The sequence below is a fragment of the Saccopteryx leptura genome, chromosome 1 (assembly GCF_036850995.1).
Source record: "Saccopteryx leptura isolate mSacLep1 chromosome 1, mSacLep1_pri_phased_curated, whole genome shotgun sequence".
Lineage (NCBI taxonomy): Eukaryota > Metazoa > Chordata > Mammalia > Chiroptera > Emballonuridae > Saccopteryx > Saccopteryx leptura.
In genome coordinates, this window is record NC_089503.1 from 375,793,177 (window position 1) to 375,813,177 (window position 20,001).

At 41.0% G+C, this 20,001-nt stretch overlaps 1 protein-coding gene across 1 annotated transcript in view; it reads right to left on the reverse strand.

Moving 5' to 3' along the window:
- Positions 1-4,154: 4,154 nt before the first annotated feature.
- CDC5L (cell division cycle 5 like) overlaps positions 4,155-20,001 on the reverse strand; it is a 55,118-nt gene continuing 39,271 nt past the window's right edge. Inside the window, exons 15-16 of the mRNA XM_066359302.1 lie at positions 13,161-13,373; positions 4,155-12,054 (exon numbers count right to left, since the gene is read on the reverse strand). Of these exons, the coding sequence (XP_066215399.1) occupies positions 11,950-12,054; positions 13,161-13,373 (318 nt within the window). The 3' untranslated portion in view covers positions 4,155-11,949. The remainder of the gene's footprint in view (positions 12,055-13,160; positions 13,374-20,001) is intronic.

Consider the following 20,001-nt stretch of genomic DNA (forward strand, 5'->3'; position numbering starts at 1 on the left):
TATAAAGTGAAGATAATAGAACACCTACACCTCTATTATCTTTTGAGGTTTTGTGAGGATTAAGTTAGAGTGCAGAGGGGTTTACCACTGCTGCTAGCATGACAGGCACTTAACTAAATGCAAGCTGTTATGATCAGAGGCGCTCCATGATGTTTGTTCCATGAATAAGTACAGATGTTTCCAATAACAACTTCCCTCGTGACCTCCAGACCCAAAGCCTGCCTGATATTCCCACTACAAGCAAATATTTCATCGTTTCTGCAAAATGGGTTTCCCTCACCATCTCCTGTGGGAGGTATACTCACTGTCCCTGTCAGAGGCAGCTAACCAAGGCCCGTTCTGCGTCCATATCCAGGTCAATATCCTCACACTTTTCAACTCCGCCTTCACCAAGCCTCTGGTATCCACCGTCTTGTCTCCCCCTCTACCCTCATCACCGGTTCTTGGACTCCTGCATTAACTTCTCATCAGTCTTCCTACCTTTGTCTCTCTCCTTCCAATCCCTATACAGGAAATGCCCCCTGGTCAGTCCTTCCCAAGTACCAATGGAGGTGTTCAAAACCACCCCTGTAAGCAGTTCCAGAGACACTGCTCTGAAAGCAGTGGCAGCATTGTTGGATCAGTGCATGGCTTCCCAGGGGACTACTTGCGAAGAGGCCACACACGGGCACCTGATGCTCATGAAACCGCCCACAATCAGTTGTGATACTTGAGAGCCATGTCGCAGTACTGTTAGGGACGCAGACCACTACCTGATCAACTCAGGGAGTTCCTACGAGGGCTGGATGCTGAGATGTTGACAGCTCTATTGAGTGATGCTTAAGTCTCAGGTTGAATGACCTGTTTCTCAAAGAGCGCTGGCTTGGTTTAGCTTTCTCTCTGTGCATATTTGCTGTAGTTTTGTCATCAAGCAAAATCATTTTTTATTTTAATTCCTTTATTATCTGCTAGGGATTTCAGGACCTGGTATCATTTTGGAATTCACCTAGTTCTCAATAAAGATTTCCAAAGAAGCAAGTCCACTTGAAAATAGTGATGACAGCTGAGAATGAACATGTTCCATTTCTCAAGTTTGGAAGTCATGAGTCTTCGTCAACAAGGACTAGTGATTGGTCCCTCAGGTAGAAGCAATTCCTTCATTCAACCACTAGGCGGCACTCGAGCTGTGGTAGGTTGAGCCAGCTGGCTCACGTTCGGGACTACCCTCTGGGTTCTTTGAGAGGAGACAGCTGGAATTTGGAAGAGGTGCCTCCACTTCTTTAACCAACCATAAAAGCATGTCACTTCAGAACCTAGTCTTATTAAAGGCAAGAAGAATTCACACTTGAATATAATAAGCAAAACACCAGCGGATAATAAAACCAAACAGGTGACTTGAAAAATAATTTCACACGTGAGTTTCCCCAGCCTCGCCCTCTAGTTCCATCCTCCCTCCCCCTGAAATGGACAACTTCTGCAGGTGGAGCCCCCAACATCCCTCTAGTGCCTGTTCCCATCTGCAGGCTCATCACCACTAAGATCGCCACCGTCCCTCTGAGCTCAGTTCTCCAAGCCGCAATCCCCTAAGGATTCAGAAGCTGTTCATTCACCGGGGCTCCTCCTAACTCGAGGACAGAAGAGGCTCGCTCGGGCCAAGCTCAGTGTCCTGCCAGCTGAACACGAGTTAACACGTGCCTGCTGTTCTTTCTTCTTCCATCAGATTTTAGGAACCAAGTCTGAACTTTGAGGACAGACACTGGACACCTCTATGGATGTTAAAAAACTTCTAGATTTCATAGGCGAGCCAATCCCAACTCTGGACAGGTTTTCTTGACCTCTCCTTCTTCGGGTAAGGCTTTAAACACAAAACTAGAGTTGGCGACCTGCCTTTTTTGTTGTTGTTGGGAATCAGAAAGTTCTCACTGGAGTAATCGAGTAAGCCTCACCCACATTATTTTTGAACAGTTCTACTCATAGTCAGACTTAAGTTTCCCTGCAAGGGCTACTGAGGGAACACAGAGCAGACAATTCACACTTGAAGAAGACAATTCACAGAGCAGAAGAATTCACACTTGAATATAATAAGCAAAACACCAGCGGATAATAAACCAGCGGATGTTTCATCTTCCAATGGATCCATGATGCACCTCCGAGAGGCAGGCCATAAATCACTTCCAAACTCCGGTCCAACTTCTGTTTTTAAGCCTCTTCGTTATACCAGTACAATTCTGAATACATTCAGCCAAATATTCTTGGGGGGGGGGGGGGGGCAGATGCTTGGTGGGGATGCAATTGCCCCTCCATAAATTCAATTTTAAAGTTTATCCATACAAGACATAGTTCCAAGATATATAAAAAAGAACCTCCAAATTATTCATGAATCAAAATGAAGATTTTCTTTTTAATTCTTACTGATTTTAAAGAGAAAGGGAGAAACATTTGTTATTCCACTTCTTTTTTTTTTTTTTCTGAAGCTGGAAACAGGGAGAGACAGTCAGACAGACACCTGCATGCGCCCGACCGGGATCCACCCGGCACGCCCACCAGGGGCTATGCGCTGCCCACCAGGGGGCGATGCTCTGCCCATCCTGGGCGTCGCCATGTTGCGACCAGAGCCACTCTAGCGCCTGAGGCAGAGGCCACAGAGCCATCCCCAGCGCCCGGGCCATCTTTGCTCCAATGGAGCCTTGGCTGTGGGAGGGGAAGAGAGAGACAGAGAGGAAGGTGTGGCGGAGGGGTGGAGAAGCAAATGGGCGCTTCTCCTGTGTGCCCTGGCCGGGAATCGAACCTGGGTCCTCGGCACGCTAGGCCGATGCTCTACCGCTGAGCCAACCGGCCAGGACCTGTTATTCTACTTCTTTATGCATTCATTGGTTGATTCTTTTATGTGCCCTGACTGGGGATCAAACCTGCAACCTTGGCATATTAGGACATTGCTATAACCAACTGAGCTAAACAGCCAGGGCAAAATGGTGGATTTCTTTAAACCTCCAGTTTATGCCAGTTTTCCAGGAGGTGAGTCCCTCAGTTTTATTAGGTACAGTAACACAAAGAGTTGTTTTACTTAAAAACAAGTAAGTGTTCTGGGATCGGTCTGGTCTGAGATTTCAGATCCCAGGGTGGCTGGTTCTAGTGGAAAAGCATTGGGTAGGGGCACTGGCCAGTTGGCTCAGCAGTAGCATGTCTTCCCGGTGTGTGGAAGTACCAGGTTCAATTCCCGGTCAGGGCACACAGGAGAAGCGCTCATCTGCTTCTCTTCCCTTCCCCCTCTCCTTCCTATCTCTCTCTTCTGCTCCCACAGCCAAGGCTCCATTGGAACACCATTGGTCCGGGTGCCAAGCATGGCTCCATGGCCTCTGCCTCAGGCACTAGAATGGCTCCGGCTGCAACAGAGCAACACCCCAGATAAGCAAAGCATCGTCCGCTGGTGGGCATGCCAGGTGGATCCCGGTCGGGCGCGTGCGGGAGTCTGACTGCCTCCCCACTTCTAACTTTGGAAAAATACAAAAGAAAAAAAAGTAAAAGGGTTGGACCCTGGACTTGGCGTGAACATTAATTTCATTATTTGGCCAAATCTATTCCCTTCATGAGATTGCAGTCACCTCATCTCCAAATAAGATTTTACTGCCTTATTAGTATTCCCCCATAACTATATTTTGCACATCTCTCTAGGACCAATAAACACAAAACAAAATCTAACTAGTCACTTCTGCTTCTTATTTCAGTTGAAAAACCTCAAAACACAATAGGAGAGTAAGGAAAGGACAGTGGGGCTGGAAGGACCCAGGAGAGCAAGGCACAGCGCCCTTCCGATCAAAGAGCACAGAGAAGTGCGGGTTCTCCAGGCAGAAGGCATTCGCTACATCCAGCAAGTTTAAAATGGCAGTCTCAATCGGGGGGGACCTCAGGGTTCCTCTACACTTTGAAACATTGGGTCATAGCTATTGATATTTACTGTGTAATTAAAACTGGGAATGTTTCTTAGATATTTACATATAAACTCATTTTAAAATAATAAATGCTTTACTCAAGCAGGGGTAGGCGAGGTTTTTCTTTAAGAATCAGGCAAGTAAACAGTTTAAGCTGTGCAGGCCATATGGTCTCTGTTACAACTCGGCAGTTCCCCGGGGGTAGCAGTGAAAGCAGTCAGACAATAAGGAACAAATGAGCGTGGCTGTGTTCCAATAAAACTTTATTTACAAAAACAGGCATGGCCAGTTAGTTGCTTAGAAACAAGCCTCAACAGGATTAAACTGATATCCAAGTAAATTAACTATCTGCTAAAATAAAGCCCACTATAAAGAAAACAAAGCCAGCAATGGAACATTCACAATGTATGCCACCCTTTGTAGGTACTAGACCAACAAACTGGAAAATGGCCAGGATCCAGGAGAAAAATCAGTCAATAGAAATAGACCCAGAGATGACAGACAATGGAATTGGCAGATAAAGGTATTAAAACAACTATTATAAACATGCTCTATGGGCTCAAGGATGTAAAGGAAAGTATGAATACTAGTAAGAGAGAAATTTTATAAAACAGAACAAAATGGAATTGCTAAAGACAAAAATACATCTGACATGAAAATTTCACTGCAAAGGAATAACACATTAGACGCTGCAAAAACAAAGTTCAGCAAACTCGAAAAACTGAAATACGACTTATACAAAATGAAGGACGGAAGAGAAATCATTTTTAAAAAGAACAGGGCCTCAAGGACCTGTGGAACATTAAGCAGTCTAAGATACATGTCAACCCCAACAAACAATAGGGTACCTATAAAAACTCACATTAACTACAAAGCTACAGAGGCTAAAAGGATGGAAAAGGATATATCATGCAAACACTAATCATAAGTAACTAGAGTAGCAATATTAATATCAAAGTAGGCTTCGAGCCAAAGAATGTTGCCAGTTATAAAGGACATTTCATAATGACAAAAATGACAATTCTATAAGAAAACATAATAATCCTAAATGTGTATGTAGACAGTAACAAAACTTCTAAATAGAAGCAAAAACAGAACTGAATGGAGACATATGCAAATACACAATTACAGTTGCTTATTTCACCATACCTCACTCAGCAACTTACAAGAGAGAAAAAAAGCACTTTAAGATATAGAAAACCTGAATTCTACCAATCAGTGTGACCTAATTGCTATTTATAGAACATTACTGCTGCAGAGTACACATTTTCAAGTGAACAAGGAACATTCACCAAAACAGACCATATGCTGGGTCTTACAAGTTTCAATAAACTTAAAAAGATTGAAACCATCCAGAGTATGTTCTCAAACCACAGTAGAATTAAATTAGCAATCGATAACAAAGAAATTAGAATAGTGCTGGGAGTAGAAATATAATGCAAGCCACATATGTAACTTTAAATGTTCTACTAGCCACATTTTTAAAAGTAGAAAGAAAACAGGTGGACTTAATTTTAATAATATATTTTATTTAAGCCACTATTATCAAAAATATTCTCATTTCAACATGTAAGCAATACTTTAAGTGAGATTTTTTTCATACTAAGTCTTCCTAATCCAGTCAATTCCTTTCAGCACATGGTGATGTGAACAGCCCCAGGACAAGGGCTTGACAGTCCCCTGTAGTGTGGTGGTACAGTGTTGGGCAGCACTAGTCAACATGGCAGGTCAACAAATATGTTATATCTGATAATGTTAATTCTCAGTACTAAGTTGTACTTTCCCACCAAAGGAAAAAATCTTGCCTTGAGACAGGAAGGCTTCGGAAATGTTTAGTCCTATCTAAGAAGACATGCACATTGATCATTGAGGCTAATTTGTCTTCACACGTTTATTTACTCCCTTTGGCTCGCCCACTACAGCAGTAGGCAAAACTCTAGTTTTAGCCACTGTTCTCAAATCGGTCTACCACTCATTCCAAGAATACTTGTTGGCTACTGCAGGGTTCTCCTGGTCTTGGGTGTCAGATGCCTCCTTGCCTCCGCGTGTTCCTGCAGACTTAACAGCACCCAGGTCTTGTGCCCTCTGTAGGTCTATTGGCTTATCCCCACCCACACAGACTCGGGGCCGCATGGCATGCAGTTATGTTGTAAATGCTGGCTGGGGGGGTTTGGTTGCTCTATTCCAGCCATCACCATCATCCCAGAGTTTAATTTTGTAAAACATACAGATGTACTGCTGATAAAAATGTTTTTAAAGAGATAACATTGCTGAACTCCCCTCCTTGTCTTTTGCTTTGGCTGAACATCTGGAATAAAGGGGACCCAAAGGATGGACGGACCGTTGCAGGAAGGATAAGGAACAAGGAAACACTTCCAGGAAGAGGAAAAGCCTGGGCCCAAACCCCAGACTGGCCACAAGGGATAACCAGATGGAGTCAACATCTCCTCTCTAAAATCAGTCAGTACCAGGAAACTTCCCTGTTCAAACTCTGTAGGGTTTCTTTCCCCTGAATAGACTCTGCACGGCGGAAGAGCACACAACCCTGGAGACTGCCCAGAGACTAAAATTAGAAAGAGTCCCCTTATGGCGGTGGGAAGGAGCTGTTAACGGGATTAAAGGCGGTTCAGACGCCGGCTTCATTCCTTACTCAGCCGCTAAGAAAAACAGAGGCTTGAGTGTGACTCTGAAAAACAATGGTCAGAGCCAGCTGCAAATCCACCCTTCTGCCCCGCTTCGTGGTACTCAAGTTGTAACGAACAAACATATCTTATTTGCCAGTGGACGCATTAGGCGCTGTCATTTGGCGGCACGGCAGACACTGCAAGTGGAAGGGACCTCCCGTCTGCTGGCCGCAGAGCTTTTCCCTCGTGCTCCTCGAGTCACTACCAGCATGTCACCTTCCTGCCAGCCGGGGCGCCCCTACCAGCCAGTGGTGCACATTCTCCGGGTTTGCTGGTCTGGTGCCCCAGAAGCAGCTGTCCTCCAAATGTCACTGGTACCTCAGCAAGTGACTTCGAGTTTCCCTGATGCCCTGCCTGTCACCTCAAACAGTGGCACCTCAGCAAATTGCTGCTTCCAGTGGGCCACACATTTCCTTCAATGAGATCTGAATCTCAGCCTTGCAGGGAAAGAAGGGGCTCTTCCAAGTCTGTCCCTTCCTTGGGCACTCTCTCAGTCAACAAGCAGTGGCTGCCCCTACACCCGCAAGTCCTGCATTCCTGAGAGATGTCTTGGGCCCTCTGAGAGGATAAGCAACCCCCTCTTGCTAGTTAGTAATTCTTCATGTTACATTTTCTCTGTTCAGCCTGACCTGCGGTGGCGCAGGGGGTAAAGCGTCAACCTGGAATGCCGAGGTGGCCGGTTTGAAACCCCAGGCTTGCCCGGTCAAGACACATACGAGCAGCAACGAGTTTATGCTTTCCGGTCCTCACCCCCCACCCCGCCCCACCTTTCTCTCTCTCTCCTCTCTAAAATCAATAAATACCAAGAAATTTCCCTGTTCAAATTCTGGTAGGGTTTCTTTCTCCTGAATAGATCCTGAACCCTAAATGATACTATAATCATTTGTACAGTTTAAAGGAGGATGTATATTTTCTAAATCACTAAGAAAATTAAAGCCAGGAAATTACAGTCCATTTAGGAAATGAGAGGAATCAGCGAGAAAGCATAAGACAGGCTCACAGAAGATCAGAGTCAGTAATTAACATAAGAGCAAATGGATTACACTCCCCTCATAAAATGCAAAGACTCTCCAAATTGGCTGAAATATAAAAAGACATGCTGTTTAAGAGACAACTAAAAATTATATAAAAGTTAAAAATGAAAGGATAAAAATCAATTTATCAAGCAAATATGAACCAAAAAAAAGGAATATTCTAATGTCTGGAAGTAAAATTCAAGGCAAAAACATAAATAGGACAAAAAAATAACTTTACAGACTAGTAAGTCTGCCTCATGAATTGTACCTAACAGCACAAGTACTTGTACACTAAATAATAGTATCAAAGTACACAAAGCAGAAGCTCTAGAGACGAACAAGGTAACATTCAGAGAAATAGCTATATTAGGAGACTTTAAGACAATACTACCAGTCTATGGTAGTTTATAACCAAAAAAAAAAAGAAAAGAAAATTGGAATAATGTAATTAAAATGGTTGAGTAAATGCATGTTCACCTGTCTGACACTAATTGAATAAACCATTAAAACCATCCAGAAAATACCTTTTTTAAAAGCTAGGCCCCCAAACCTCAATAAATTCTAAAAAGCAAAAACTATATAAGCCATACTTTCTTTCCACAAAGTAGAAAAATCCTACAAGTGGCAAAAACTGGAAAAATAAAAGTCAACTACACAGAAAAATTTGAATATTCTTAATAAAGCAAACATTTAAAACATTAATATACAACTTAGAAAGCAAAACACATCAGCATAGCTGGGGTGTAACAGATTTGAAATTAGTGATAAGCAACAGCTTCCAACGCATTCATCGGTATACAAACAAAATCACCAAATAAACATCAGACTCAAAACATTACAGAGAAAATACAATATCTATAGAAAACAAAAATAATCAACACAAAATGAGAAATTAATACAAAATCACAACTGACAAACAAATCCAAACTGGTGTTTTGAAAAGAAAAAAGACACATTTAGCAAGTCTAAGTAAGGAAAAAATATGAAATGGTGGAACTAAGAAAAGGTAAATTTCTTTTAACCTAGAAGTACCAAATTTAATAGAAATTTTTTATTCTTTCTAATTAAAACTCTTTGCTAATAAATACATTAAATTTCTTAAAAAATGAAAAGTTTGCTAGAAAAGTATAAATTACCTAAATTTAGTAAATAATAAACACAAAAGCAAAAATACATTTGAAAACAAAATTTTAAAGTTACTTATATTTCAAAATAAATGACATACTAATAGTCACAAAAGAAACAGATAGTTATCAAGAAATTCTTTCCAAAAAAGGGCTCTGGACTCAAGTTTTATAAGCACAGTCCTTCAATCTTTCATGGAACAAATCACTCCTGTGCTATAATAAAACTGCTTAATGCATAGAAAAATATATTTAGTTATCCTATCTGCTTTACAGAGCTAGCAAAATCCCTACGTCAAAACTTGGACGACAGCCAAAAGACCAAACTCACTCATGTAAAAATGCAATTTTCCTAAGTAAAATATTAGCAAATCAAATTCTGTAGTACCAATAAGGCAGTCACATTTTAGGGAAAATGCATTCCAGAAGACACCACGTATTTCAAAACTAATTTTCCCAGAAAAATATATGTACAAGGGGCGCACACAGTGGGACCACAGAAGCCCACAATCACTATAGTGTATTTTTCCTTTGAGACTGCTTTTTCTTATCTCACCATTATTTCTGATATTTCAAAAAGGACTCTTGCTCATAGTGGTAGTTCCTTTAGGATCTTGATCACATTTAATTTCTGTCCCAAAGTTACTGAGACTCAAACATGATCTTCAACACTAGTTTTACTGCTACCACTTAATAAAGGCCTGTAAGAGAACAGGGTAAATGTGCATATTAAACTAGTCACCAAAGTCGCGCTCAGAGTGGTGCTGTAAGGAACCCTGGCTTCACGAGACACTAACAAAGGGTGACGCATGTCCGTGTCCGAGTCAAAGCTGGACTGCAATGTGGCAGAAGCCAGAACAGTCTACAAGTGCACTGAGGCGGCCGTTCTTGGTTGATTTTTAGGCTCACGGTACGTGCACTGCTTCAAACTTTGAAATCAGAGTGAGTTGTGACTACTACTATTAGACCAACAATTTCAAATCTGTATAATTCAAGTCTACTTAAAGACGCAAGTAAACTGGACATCTTTTCTTTTTCTTTTTTTTAATTGATCTACCTGATTTCAAGAGTTCAAGGATGATTTATGCTGAAAAATCTATTAATATGTCATCAACAAATTAAATGAAAAACTATATAATCATTTTAACAGCTATCCAAAAAGCATACCTAACAAAATTCCAGGACCATACCTAATTCAAATTCTTTAAAAACTAAAAATAGAGGGCTATTTCCTTTTTAGATGAAGAATATCTGACTCGAAACAGCCAACCTAAAGGTAAAAACACTAGCGATATTCCCATCAAAATCAAAAAACAAGGATTGTCTAATGTTGTTCTAAACATTTCAGCCAACAAAACATGCAGTAAGAATTAAATAAGACTGTTAGAACATCATTATTCATAGATAGCAAAGAATTTCCCAGAAAGCCCATGCAAAATGACTGGAAGAAGTACCAGAATGAAGCAGATACCAGGAAATGTAAACTGACATCTGACCAGAACCACTGCTGCTCAGTCCCTCCCACACCTCCATCGGGGCTGCTCCAGTCCTAGTCTGCATCATGGTGTTGGCCTGGATTACTGCAACAGGCTCCTAACCGGAGTGCCTATTTCAGCCTGGTGAGATAACCCACAGTATGGCTACAGGAAGTTTCTAAAACAAATCTGACCACGTCACTCCTTGGCTTAGAAGGAAAAGCTTCCCATCATAGAATAAGACCCAAACTCCTTATAGATATGGCCCCATACAATCAGGCTTCATACAGACACCACTGACACTCTGGCCACACTGACTCGCTGATCCTCAGACACACCTTAGTGCTAGCTATTCACACTGCCGCACTGCACTTGCCTTGAATCGAACAAGGATGGCTCCTTCTGAGATGGCAGTCACACCCTATCTTCAATGTCACCTCCCTGGAGAGCTCTTCAATCATCCAACCTAAAGTAGCCACGGGTCACTATTTCTCATCACCCTATTTTAATTCCCTCCAGAGAATCTAAAGTTCACAATCGGACACTTTCCCCTGTATGTTTATCTCCACCCACAAATGTTACCTCCATGACAGCAAGAACTGTGTCTTTGTAACTGTTTAACTCCAACACTTAAAAGTGCCTAGAACATAAATGTCACTCAGTAACACTGAAATTTACTGTAAGCCCCACAAAACAGGAACTATGCCTATTTTATTCATTGTTCTATTGTTCTATCCCCAGGACTCTACACCAGGTATACAGTCACTAAATACCTGATGAATGAATGAATGAATGAATGAAACCCTCCTTCCCTTTTAAGTCCCTAATATTCTAAGACTGGGCAAATTTTTTGGTGAGTCCAACATACTGTTGGGCTATATTGAACTTGTAGTCACCTAATACTGTCCTAAAAGATGTCATATGAATTGTTATGAAGTTAGATTTTCCCACCTCTACCCATCCATTCCCCCAATTCCACATTTGTGTCGCTGGCTTGTTAAGATAAACACCGAGCTTTAATAAAGTTTGACAGCCTTGCTAAAATCAATCTTTCAAATGCCTTTGTCAAAAATATTTATAAGAAATTAATACGTCCAGGAAAATTAAACCTTTGAGTCCTAATCCATAAACTATACATGTAAGTAGCTGGGCAGAGAAGAGACGTTCCTAACATGATACTGGAGGGAGCAAAAAGAGGTATCTTGTCAGTACAGTACACAGACAAATGACCATTGCATACTGAAATAGTGAAAACAAAGCCACAAAAGGATTACATCTTAAGGATTTCAGTTAAGATACTGGATCACCATTTTGATTACCCAAGAGTTACTCATCAAATATGACAGAGAACATATTTGCTGGTTTGTGGGTACTCTAAGTTTCCAATTACTTCAAACAAAAGGCTACATTCTCAATTTTTTACATTTTGTTTTTATTCAAGAGTATACTCACAGGCAGCACTTTAAAATAGGCTTTTAAAATAAAGGCCAAAATTTAAAAAAAAACTTGCAAATATGACACTGCTAAAAGAATGATTGTCATAATAATTTAAACCCTAAAATGTCCTGTGGAGTTAAAGTCTTTATACATAGAATGTGTAAGATCGATATCATTTAAAATAAACAACCAAAAAAACCACATATCATGGGCAAATTTGTCAATGAAGATAAACATCAGCTTCAGCCTTCCAGAGTACGAAAACCAGCAATTAATTCATCTTGTGACAGAATACAAACTGTGCTTCACATTTTGTTTTTTAAACCTTCTTTCTCCAGCAGCAAATCAGCATATCTTTGCTGAAGTTCCTTTTCTCTGTCCTGTTGTCGCTGAACATCTTCTTTTAGACACTTGAAAAGACAAAAATATTAATTATTTCATATGTAATCACACTGAAAATTAAATATATCTTGTGGTACTTTATTATTTTGCAAACAGCTGGGTTAAGTCATGACTCTTAGAAGCAAGTATTGCCCAAAGAGAAACAAAATTAGCTACTTTTGCTATAAAACAAATACTAAATACTACTACAGCCACTCTTTGATTGGTCATATTGCTACCACCTTTTTGTATCTTCTATGTCAAATAAAGTAGCCACGCCTAATTGGAGGTGGCAGTGGATAGAACATCGACCTGCAATGCTGAGGGTCCAGGTTCAAAACCCTGAGGTCGTGCTGGCTTGAGCGCAGGGTAACCAACTTGAGCGCAGGGTCACCAACTTGAACACAGGATCATCAACATGACCCCATGGTTGCTGGCTAGAGCTCAAAGGTCGCTGGCTTGAAGCCCAAAGTGGTTGGCTTGAGCAAGGGGTCACTGGCTCAGCTTGAGACCCCCCCACCAATTCCATCGTCAAGGCACATAAAGAAGCAATCAATGAACAACTAACGTAAAGCAACTATGAGTTGATGCTTCTCACTCTCTCTCTTCCCTCTCCCTCACTTCTTGTCTCTCTCTCAAAAATCAATTAAAAATTTAAAAAATTTAAAAATAAACGAGCCATTATTGTCCTACCAATACCCACAAATGTCCTTAAGCCCTGCCTGCACTTTATCTGGAGGGGGGTTACCACGCACGCTTGGGAAACAGTTAAATTAAATGTGACCAAAAAGGAACTTGATGCTTTGGAATGACTATATACACATCATCCTAAATTACCAAGCAAAAGACACTGGTTTAATGTACCATTTGAATGGGATATAAGGGTACGTATTCCTTTCATAATGTATCATTATACAAAAAATGAGTCAAGGAAAAGCCTTTGTTCCACCACTGGCCTGGTCTATCCATCAACACCCAGGCAATGCTAGATCAGAAGTTTAGGCTCTCAATGAAGAAAAGTCAGATAGCATCATCAACTTCAGACGACAGCCTGCACAGGAAGAGGGGAGAAGGAGAGCCTGGGCAATTCTTCAACACTGTCTGTCTAGGCAGTGATCCAGGGCAGTCATCTTACCTCCAGTCTCCGGGGAATAGCAGAATCTTCATGTTTCTTGAGTTCTTCGAAAGTGCGTAACTCTAAGAAAGCCTGCTCAATTTGATCCCATAAGTCATTCAACTGTTTCATGAGCCCCATCGCACGAGACTGGTAACCCCCAAGCAAAATTTTCATCTTCTTTTCCATCTTTGCAGCTCTCTTGGCTTCTGTCGTCATGTGACCCCTGTTTATCTGGGAAAACATCACATTAGCACACATGAGAAAAGCAGGCTAAATAATAAGACTAAAAAAGGGCAGTTCTGGTTCAAGGCAGAACTACATTAGGAGTTTCTTATACTTCAGCTACTGTATCACAAAATTAGGCTTAAGGAGGATCTGTCTTATACCTGAGGGGTTTTATAGGTCAGTCCTAAATAACCTATTTATAATAATTTTACCCATGATTCAATCTCAAAGCACGCTTGAATTTCATAGCATGGAAAAACTCATCTCTACGGCTAAACATAACTTCTAATTAATCGGCACCGAATGGGAACTGGGTAGTGACTCAGTCTCACCACCTTCTCTCAAACGTGTACTTCTGCTTACACATGTGTATTTTAAATAACTGGATAATATCCAATTAATGTACCAGAATTGGGATTAAAGCACAAGCCCTCAAACTGTAAAATTACTAGATTATTTTTATAATGTAAAAATCCTCAACTTACCATATAACCCATTAAAGAAAGAGAATAACATAAAATTAAGAAAAATGAGCCCTGGTCAGGTAGAGAGTTAGTTAGAGCATCATCCCAACACACCAAGGTTGCAGGTTCTATCCCTGGTCAGGGCACATACAAGAATAAACCAATGACAGCATGAACAGGTGGAGCAGCAAGTTAATGGGTTTGTTTTTCTTTCTCTCTCCCCCTTCCTCTCTCTCACACAGGTGGGCTGCCTCCTTAGACCATTCTAAAATTAGGGGAAAGAATTTTAAAAATGTATAAACTCACAAAGGAACAGAGAGAGACATTAACAGAAGAGAGATTTGAACAAAATTCTAAAGCTGGTACATGAGGGCAGAGAAAACCCCAGCTCAGAAGGTCCAGGGAGAGGTGGCCGACAAGGAACCAGAGGGATGCATGCAGAATCCCCCAGCACACACCTTCTCTAGGTGTGACTACATCTCACAACTGAACCACTTCAGATTGCAAAGTGATCTGCACACGCTTGCTTTCAACACACACTTAAAACTGTGAGGTCAAAGCCATGGGAATAATTATTAAATCAGTGCTGATTTCTTTGATTGTCTTTTCCTCCTTTCCTCCCTCCCTCAACCTACTTCCTCTCCCTACCCTCCCTCCCACCTTGCCCCTATGAAACGGATTCCATCAAGCGGCGTCCGTCCGAAGCATACATGGGACAGAACTACCTTCAATCAGCCCCAGCTCCCCGGCCCTACACCCCCCACACACACAAAAACAACATTAAAGTCCCACAGAGCAGTGGTCCCCAACCCCCAGGCCATGGACCAGTACCAGTCCGTGGGCCATTTGGTACCGGTCAGCAGAGAAAGAATAAATAACTTACATTATTTCCATTTTATTTATATTTAAGTCTGAACAATGTTTTATTTTTAAAAAATGACCAGATTCCCTCTGTTGCATCCATCTAAGACTCACTCTTGATGCTTGTCTCGTAAGTTCGACAATTATATTTAAAAATACCACAGTTTTTACGCTGGTCGCATAATTTTATTTTGTGCATTTATCCGTCCCACCCTAAAGGCCGGTCCGTGAAAATATTTTCTGACATTAAAACAGTCCATGGCCCAAAAGAGGTTGGGGCCCACTGCCACCGAGGACAAACTCGTATTGTTTAAAAAGAAAGACCAGGGAAGAACACGACTCTGGTTTAACCAGACCCACATTTCTGAGCCTTTAAAAAAGAAACATAATGAAGCATTAGCACCTGCTCTGGATGACTTTTTTTTATTTTTTTTATTTATTTTTATTTTTTACAGAAACAGAGAGTGAGTCAGAGAGAGGGATAGACAGGGACAGACAGACAGAATGGAGAGAGATGAGAAGCATCAATCATCAGCCCCTCATTGCACGTTGCAACACCTTAGTTGTTCATCGATTGCTCTCTCATATGTGCCTTGACCGCGGGCCTTCAGCAGACCGAGCAACCCCCTGTTGGACCCAGCGACCTTCGGTTCAAGCTGGTGGGCTTTTTGCTCAAACCAGATGAGCTTGCGCTCAAGCTGGCGACCTCAGGGTCTCGAACCTGGGTCCTCTGCATCCCAGTCCGACGCTCTATCCACTGCGCCACCACCTGGTCAGGCTCTGGATGACTTATTTTGAGAAAACAAAATTTAAAAATATATATATATATATAGACTTAAGAAGTCTGCACTGCATCTTAAGGCTGATTTACCAAAAGTTCTCCCCCCAAAATAATTTTTAAGTCACTACATTTATAGTAGATTTACCAAAAGTTTATCAAAATTTTTTTAAATCCTTATATGCATTTAGAGGTACATCAAAGTCTTCGTAAAACATCTAACAAAAATAATGGAGCTAGGATTAAATACTTTATTCACTTGACACAAGACAAGCCTCCCAACATGGTTACAACAGAAATTTGCTTTAAAAATGCATCAGCACAAGTTCTGGCCTGTTAGCTCTGTAAAGAGCATCATCCAGAAACCAAAGTTGCGGGTTCGAGGCCTGGTCAGGGCACACACGGAAAGCAGCCAATGAGTGCACGACTGAGTAGAACAAATGAATATTTCCCTTCCTTCTCCCCTCCCTCTCCTTTCCTCTCTCTGTCGCTCTATTAAAAACAAAAACAAAAACGCCCTGGCTGGATAGCTTAGTGGGTTGGAGCGTCCTCCCAGAGCTGGACGTCACCGGCTGAATTCCCAGGTCAGGGCACATACAGGAGCAGTTCCATGTTCCTGTTTCTCTCTCTCTCTTTCCCTGCCTCTCTCTCAAATAAATATCAGCACTACATGTCTAATGTTCACTATAACATTACAAATTTAAAGTAGGACAACACTTGATATAATTAAAGCTGACTACAGCCAAAATGAAAGAGTAAAATTCAATTTAAAAGAGGCGTATGGAGCTGCCTGACCTGCGGTGGTGCAATGGGCAGAGCTTTGACCTGGGATGCTGAGATCCCAGGTTTGAAACCCCAAAATCACTGGCTTGAGCATGGTGTGGCCTTGCCAGCTTGAGTGTGAGGTCATCTACATGACCTCAGGGTCACTGAGTTGAGCCCAAAGGTCGCAGGCGTGAAGCCCAAGGTCACTGGCTCAGCTGAAGCACTCCCCCCCCCCATTCAAGGCACATATGAGAAGCAATAGGCTAAGATGCCACAACTACAAGTTGATGCTTCTCATCTGTCCCTTCCTGTATCTCTCTCTCTCTTAAAAAGAAAAAAAAAAAAAAAGAGGAGATGAAATCTGGCCTGTGGTGGCACAGTGGACAGATTGTTGACCTGGAACACTGAAGTCGATGGTTCAAAACCCTGGGCTTGCCCACTCAAGGCACATAAGCAAGCAATGAACCACTCAAGTGAAGCAACTATGAGTTGATAATTCCCACTCCCCCCTCCTCTGTAAAACCAATAAATAAAAATCTTTAAAAGAGGAGATGAATAAATCTACATATAAATGTGTAAGAAAAACAAGGTGACAAATTTCATGCACCATAACTGTTTTATAGTATGTCTGGAATTTGCTTCAAGATAATGGGGAAGGGGAAATTGAAACAAAGTGGCCATATGAGCTGATGACTGTCATAGCTGGGTGGTGATAATGAGGACTCACTATGCTAGTCTACTTTTACTTTTTGGATATATTTTTAAATTCCCATAATAAGCGGTTTTTTAAAGTTCAAATTCAGTATCTACTCTAAAGGCTAATTATTTTAAGACTGTACACCGCAAACCATGGAAACGCCAATACAATGAAATGTAATGTAGACATTAAAATGTACAAGTATGTCAACCATTTCAACATACCAAACTGTATATATAAAATGGTAAATTAAAATCCACAATTATGTAAAATCCATTTACACTAACCAAAATCAGACTTAGTTTTAATCTCTCTCCTAAGATCAACTATGTCTCAAATTTCAGACAGTCATCAAAATTTATAAAATAAAAACTTAGCCACTCTGCTGTTCAAGGTGAAGTTACTTCTCCATATCTCAGAGTTTCAAACCAAGTTTCCTCTACTTACATAATCTAAGGATGATACAAACCTGAGACATGGGAGAAAACTCCCATTCACTAAAACTTGCTACCTGCTGGGTACACAGTATCTCACTTAATCTTACATTATCTCAAACTCTCACTTCCACAAGATTACAAACTATTACCTACCCAAAATTTACAGATAAAAAAACTTGAGACCCAGAGAGGTTAAGTAACTCGCCTAGGCCACACAGCCAGTCACTAAGTGATGAAGTTACACAGTCATGTCCTACTTGAAAGTCTAATACTCGGACCATGTCACTGGTAATAAAATGGAAGTCCTCCTTGCCTCAACCCCATAAGTGCAAACACGACTGAAGAAATCCAAGCAGTGGACTAAATGGCTTGACGCCACCAGACAGTTCCCTGACAAATTATTCTACACACAGGTAAACAAAACCTTGATCAGGGGTCCCCAAACTTTTTACACAGGGGGCCAGTTCACTGTCCCTCAGACCGTTGGAGGGCCGGACTATAAAAAAACTATAAACAAATCCCTATGCACACTGCACATATTTTATTTTAAAGGAAAAAAACAAAACGGAAATAAATACAATATTTAAAATAAAGAACAAGTAAATTTAAATCAACAAACTGACCAGTATTTCAATGGGAACTATGGGCCTGCTTTTTCTTATTTGTCACTGCTAGCTGTAACAAGTGATATGATGCACTTCCGGAGCCGTGACGCGTGTGTCCTGCATCACTGGAAGTAGTACTGTACATGAGCGACGCATACAGTACTCCAGGAGCACAGGATGCATCTCACTGACCACCAGTGAAAGAGGTGCTCCTTCCAGAAGTGCAGCGGGGGCCAGATAAATGGCCTCAGGGGGCCGCATGCGGCCCGCGGGCTGTAGTTTGGGGACTCCTGACCTTGATTAATGGAGCTGCCCATCATGCTTCCAATTTAGACATTAACCTGTATATACCCACTTAGAAGAATTTAGACTCTTCAGAAAAGCTTTTACTTTCCCCAGTTTATATTTTTAAATTCATAATTCTTTAATTCTTAAGCTACATAAAACTACAGGTAAGCAAACACCTCTCAGAAAAATTTTACAGAGGAAAGAAAGTTACTTAATAACTTTTTAAGAAGTTGGGAAGAATCTAACTCGTATAATTATTTGTAGATTCACCAAAGCTAATCTTTGCCACATACTTTAAATGAGAGCAAGTAATCAGGTTTCTTTTCATTTTTAATGATATTTATAATATTGTACTATAAAATGAACAAAGCAGAATGATGATCCCAATTTTAAACACCTTCCTCTTTTCATCCATACATAGCTACGTGTTATGTATTATAACCTTTTTCCTATCACATTTCATCTTATATATAGATGAACTCACACACACACATATATATATATAAATACACACCCCACAAAATGTTACAGTGATTATGTCTCGATGGGAGGCTCTTTTCTTCATTTTTTAAATTTCTTTTTAAATTTTCTGGCATTTATTTTTAGAAAAACAAAGTACTGGCATTATTTTTAGAAAAACGCCCTATAAATGTTATTTTTTAAATGCATAGAAAAGAAACTGTCTAGAAAAGACTGGCCAGAGACCAGTGGAAAACTGATGGTCCCCAGGAGATGAATCAGTAGAACCATAAGTGTTTCCTTGGGCCATTACAAAAGGGGGCTGTATGGGACTTATAAAAGTGTAATTGTTACTTTCAAACTCACTAAGTTTGTTAAGGTTACTAAGCTTAAGTAATTCCAAAATAAACACATTATCCTTGGTCTCCAATACCGTCTTCAGTTAAAGTCTGTTACAGTGAGGTTCAGAAACTTTAAGAGCATCCCTCACTGAAACTCTTGCTTGGGGGCCCATAATCTGACCATATACCACTGGAAAAACAGGTTTAAGTATACCCCAAATAAATACAGTTAATGGCAGCTCCACTTCCCAGTCCAGCATTCAGCAATGTGATCTTGTAGTAGCAAAGATGTGGTTCAACCAGCAAATGTTTGCAAACCAGAGTCCATGGGTGGTTCTTTTTCTCTATACTGCTTACTAGCATTAAGGGTTATCAGCCAACCTTCTCTATACTGAGGAGATGCAGGTCCACTACGTGATTATTGTTAGCATCTGTCAGAGTTAGCGACTGTGAGACTGCACCCCTGCAAAGCAAGCTAAGCAGTATGGCAAAACTTGACTCAACACCTTTCCAAGAACAGTAATGTCACAACAAAGCTATATACCAAGAGCTCTTTACATCTGCACAAGTTAGAAAATGAAACATAAACTGCATGAAAAACATTCAACTCAATGCTGAGGCGTAACAAGCAACACGGTTGTACCAAGGAGACCTCTGGTCTAGCTCTAGAGTCCTGCTAGAACAACAAGGCACGTCTTTAAGAGTTATGACAAAGTGGAGCCTGAGAGAGCATTCCAAAGTACTGGGGACCCCTCTCCTGCATTCCATGCTACACACGCCCCTTTTTTTCTCTCTCTAAGCATAAACCTACTGAGATACAACACGTAGTCCTCCACCCAAAATTGCCCTCCACCTTAATCCTTACCCTAAGTTTTCACTCTTTCAAGTATTAAGGGAACATTTTTCCTGTGTGAAAACATCTGACTTTATAATGAAGCC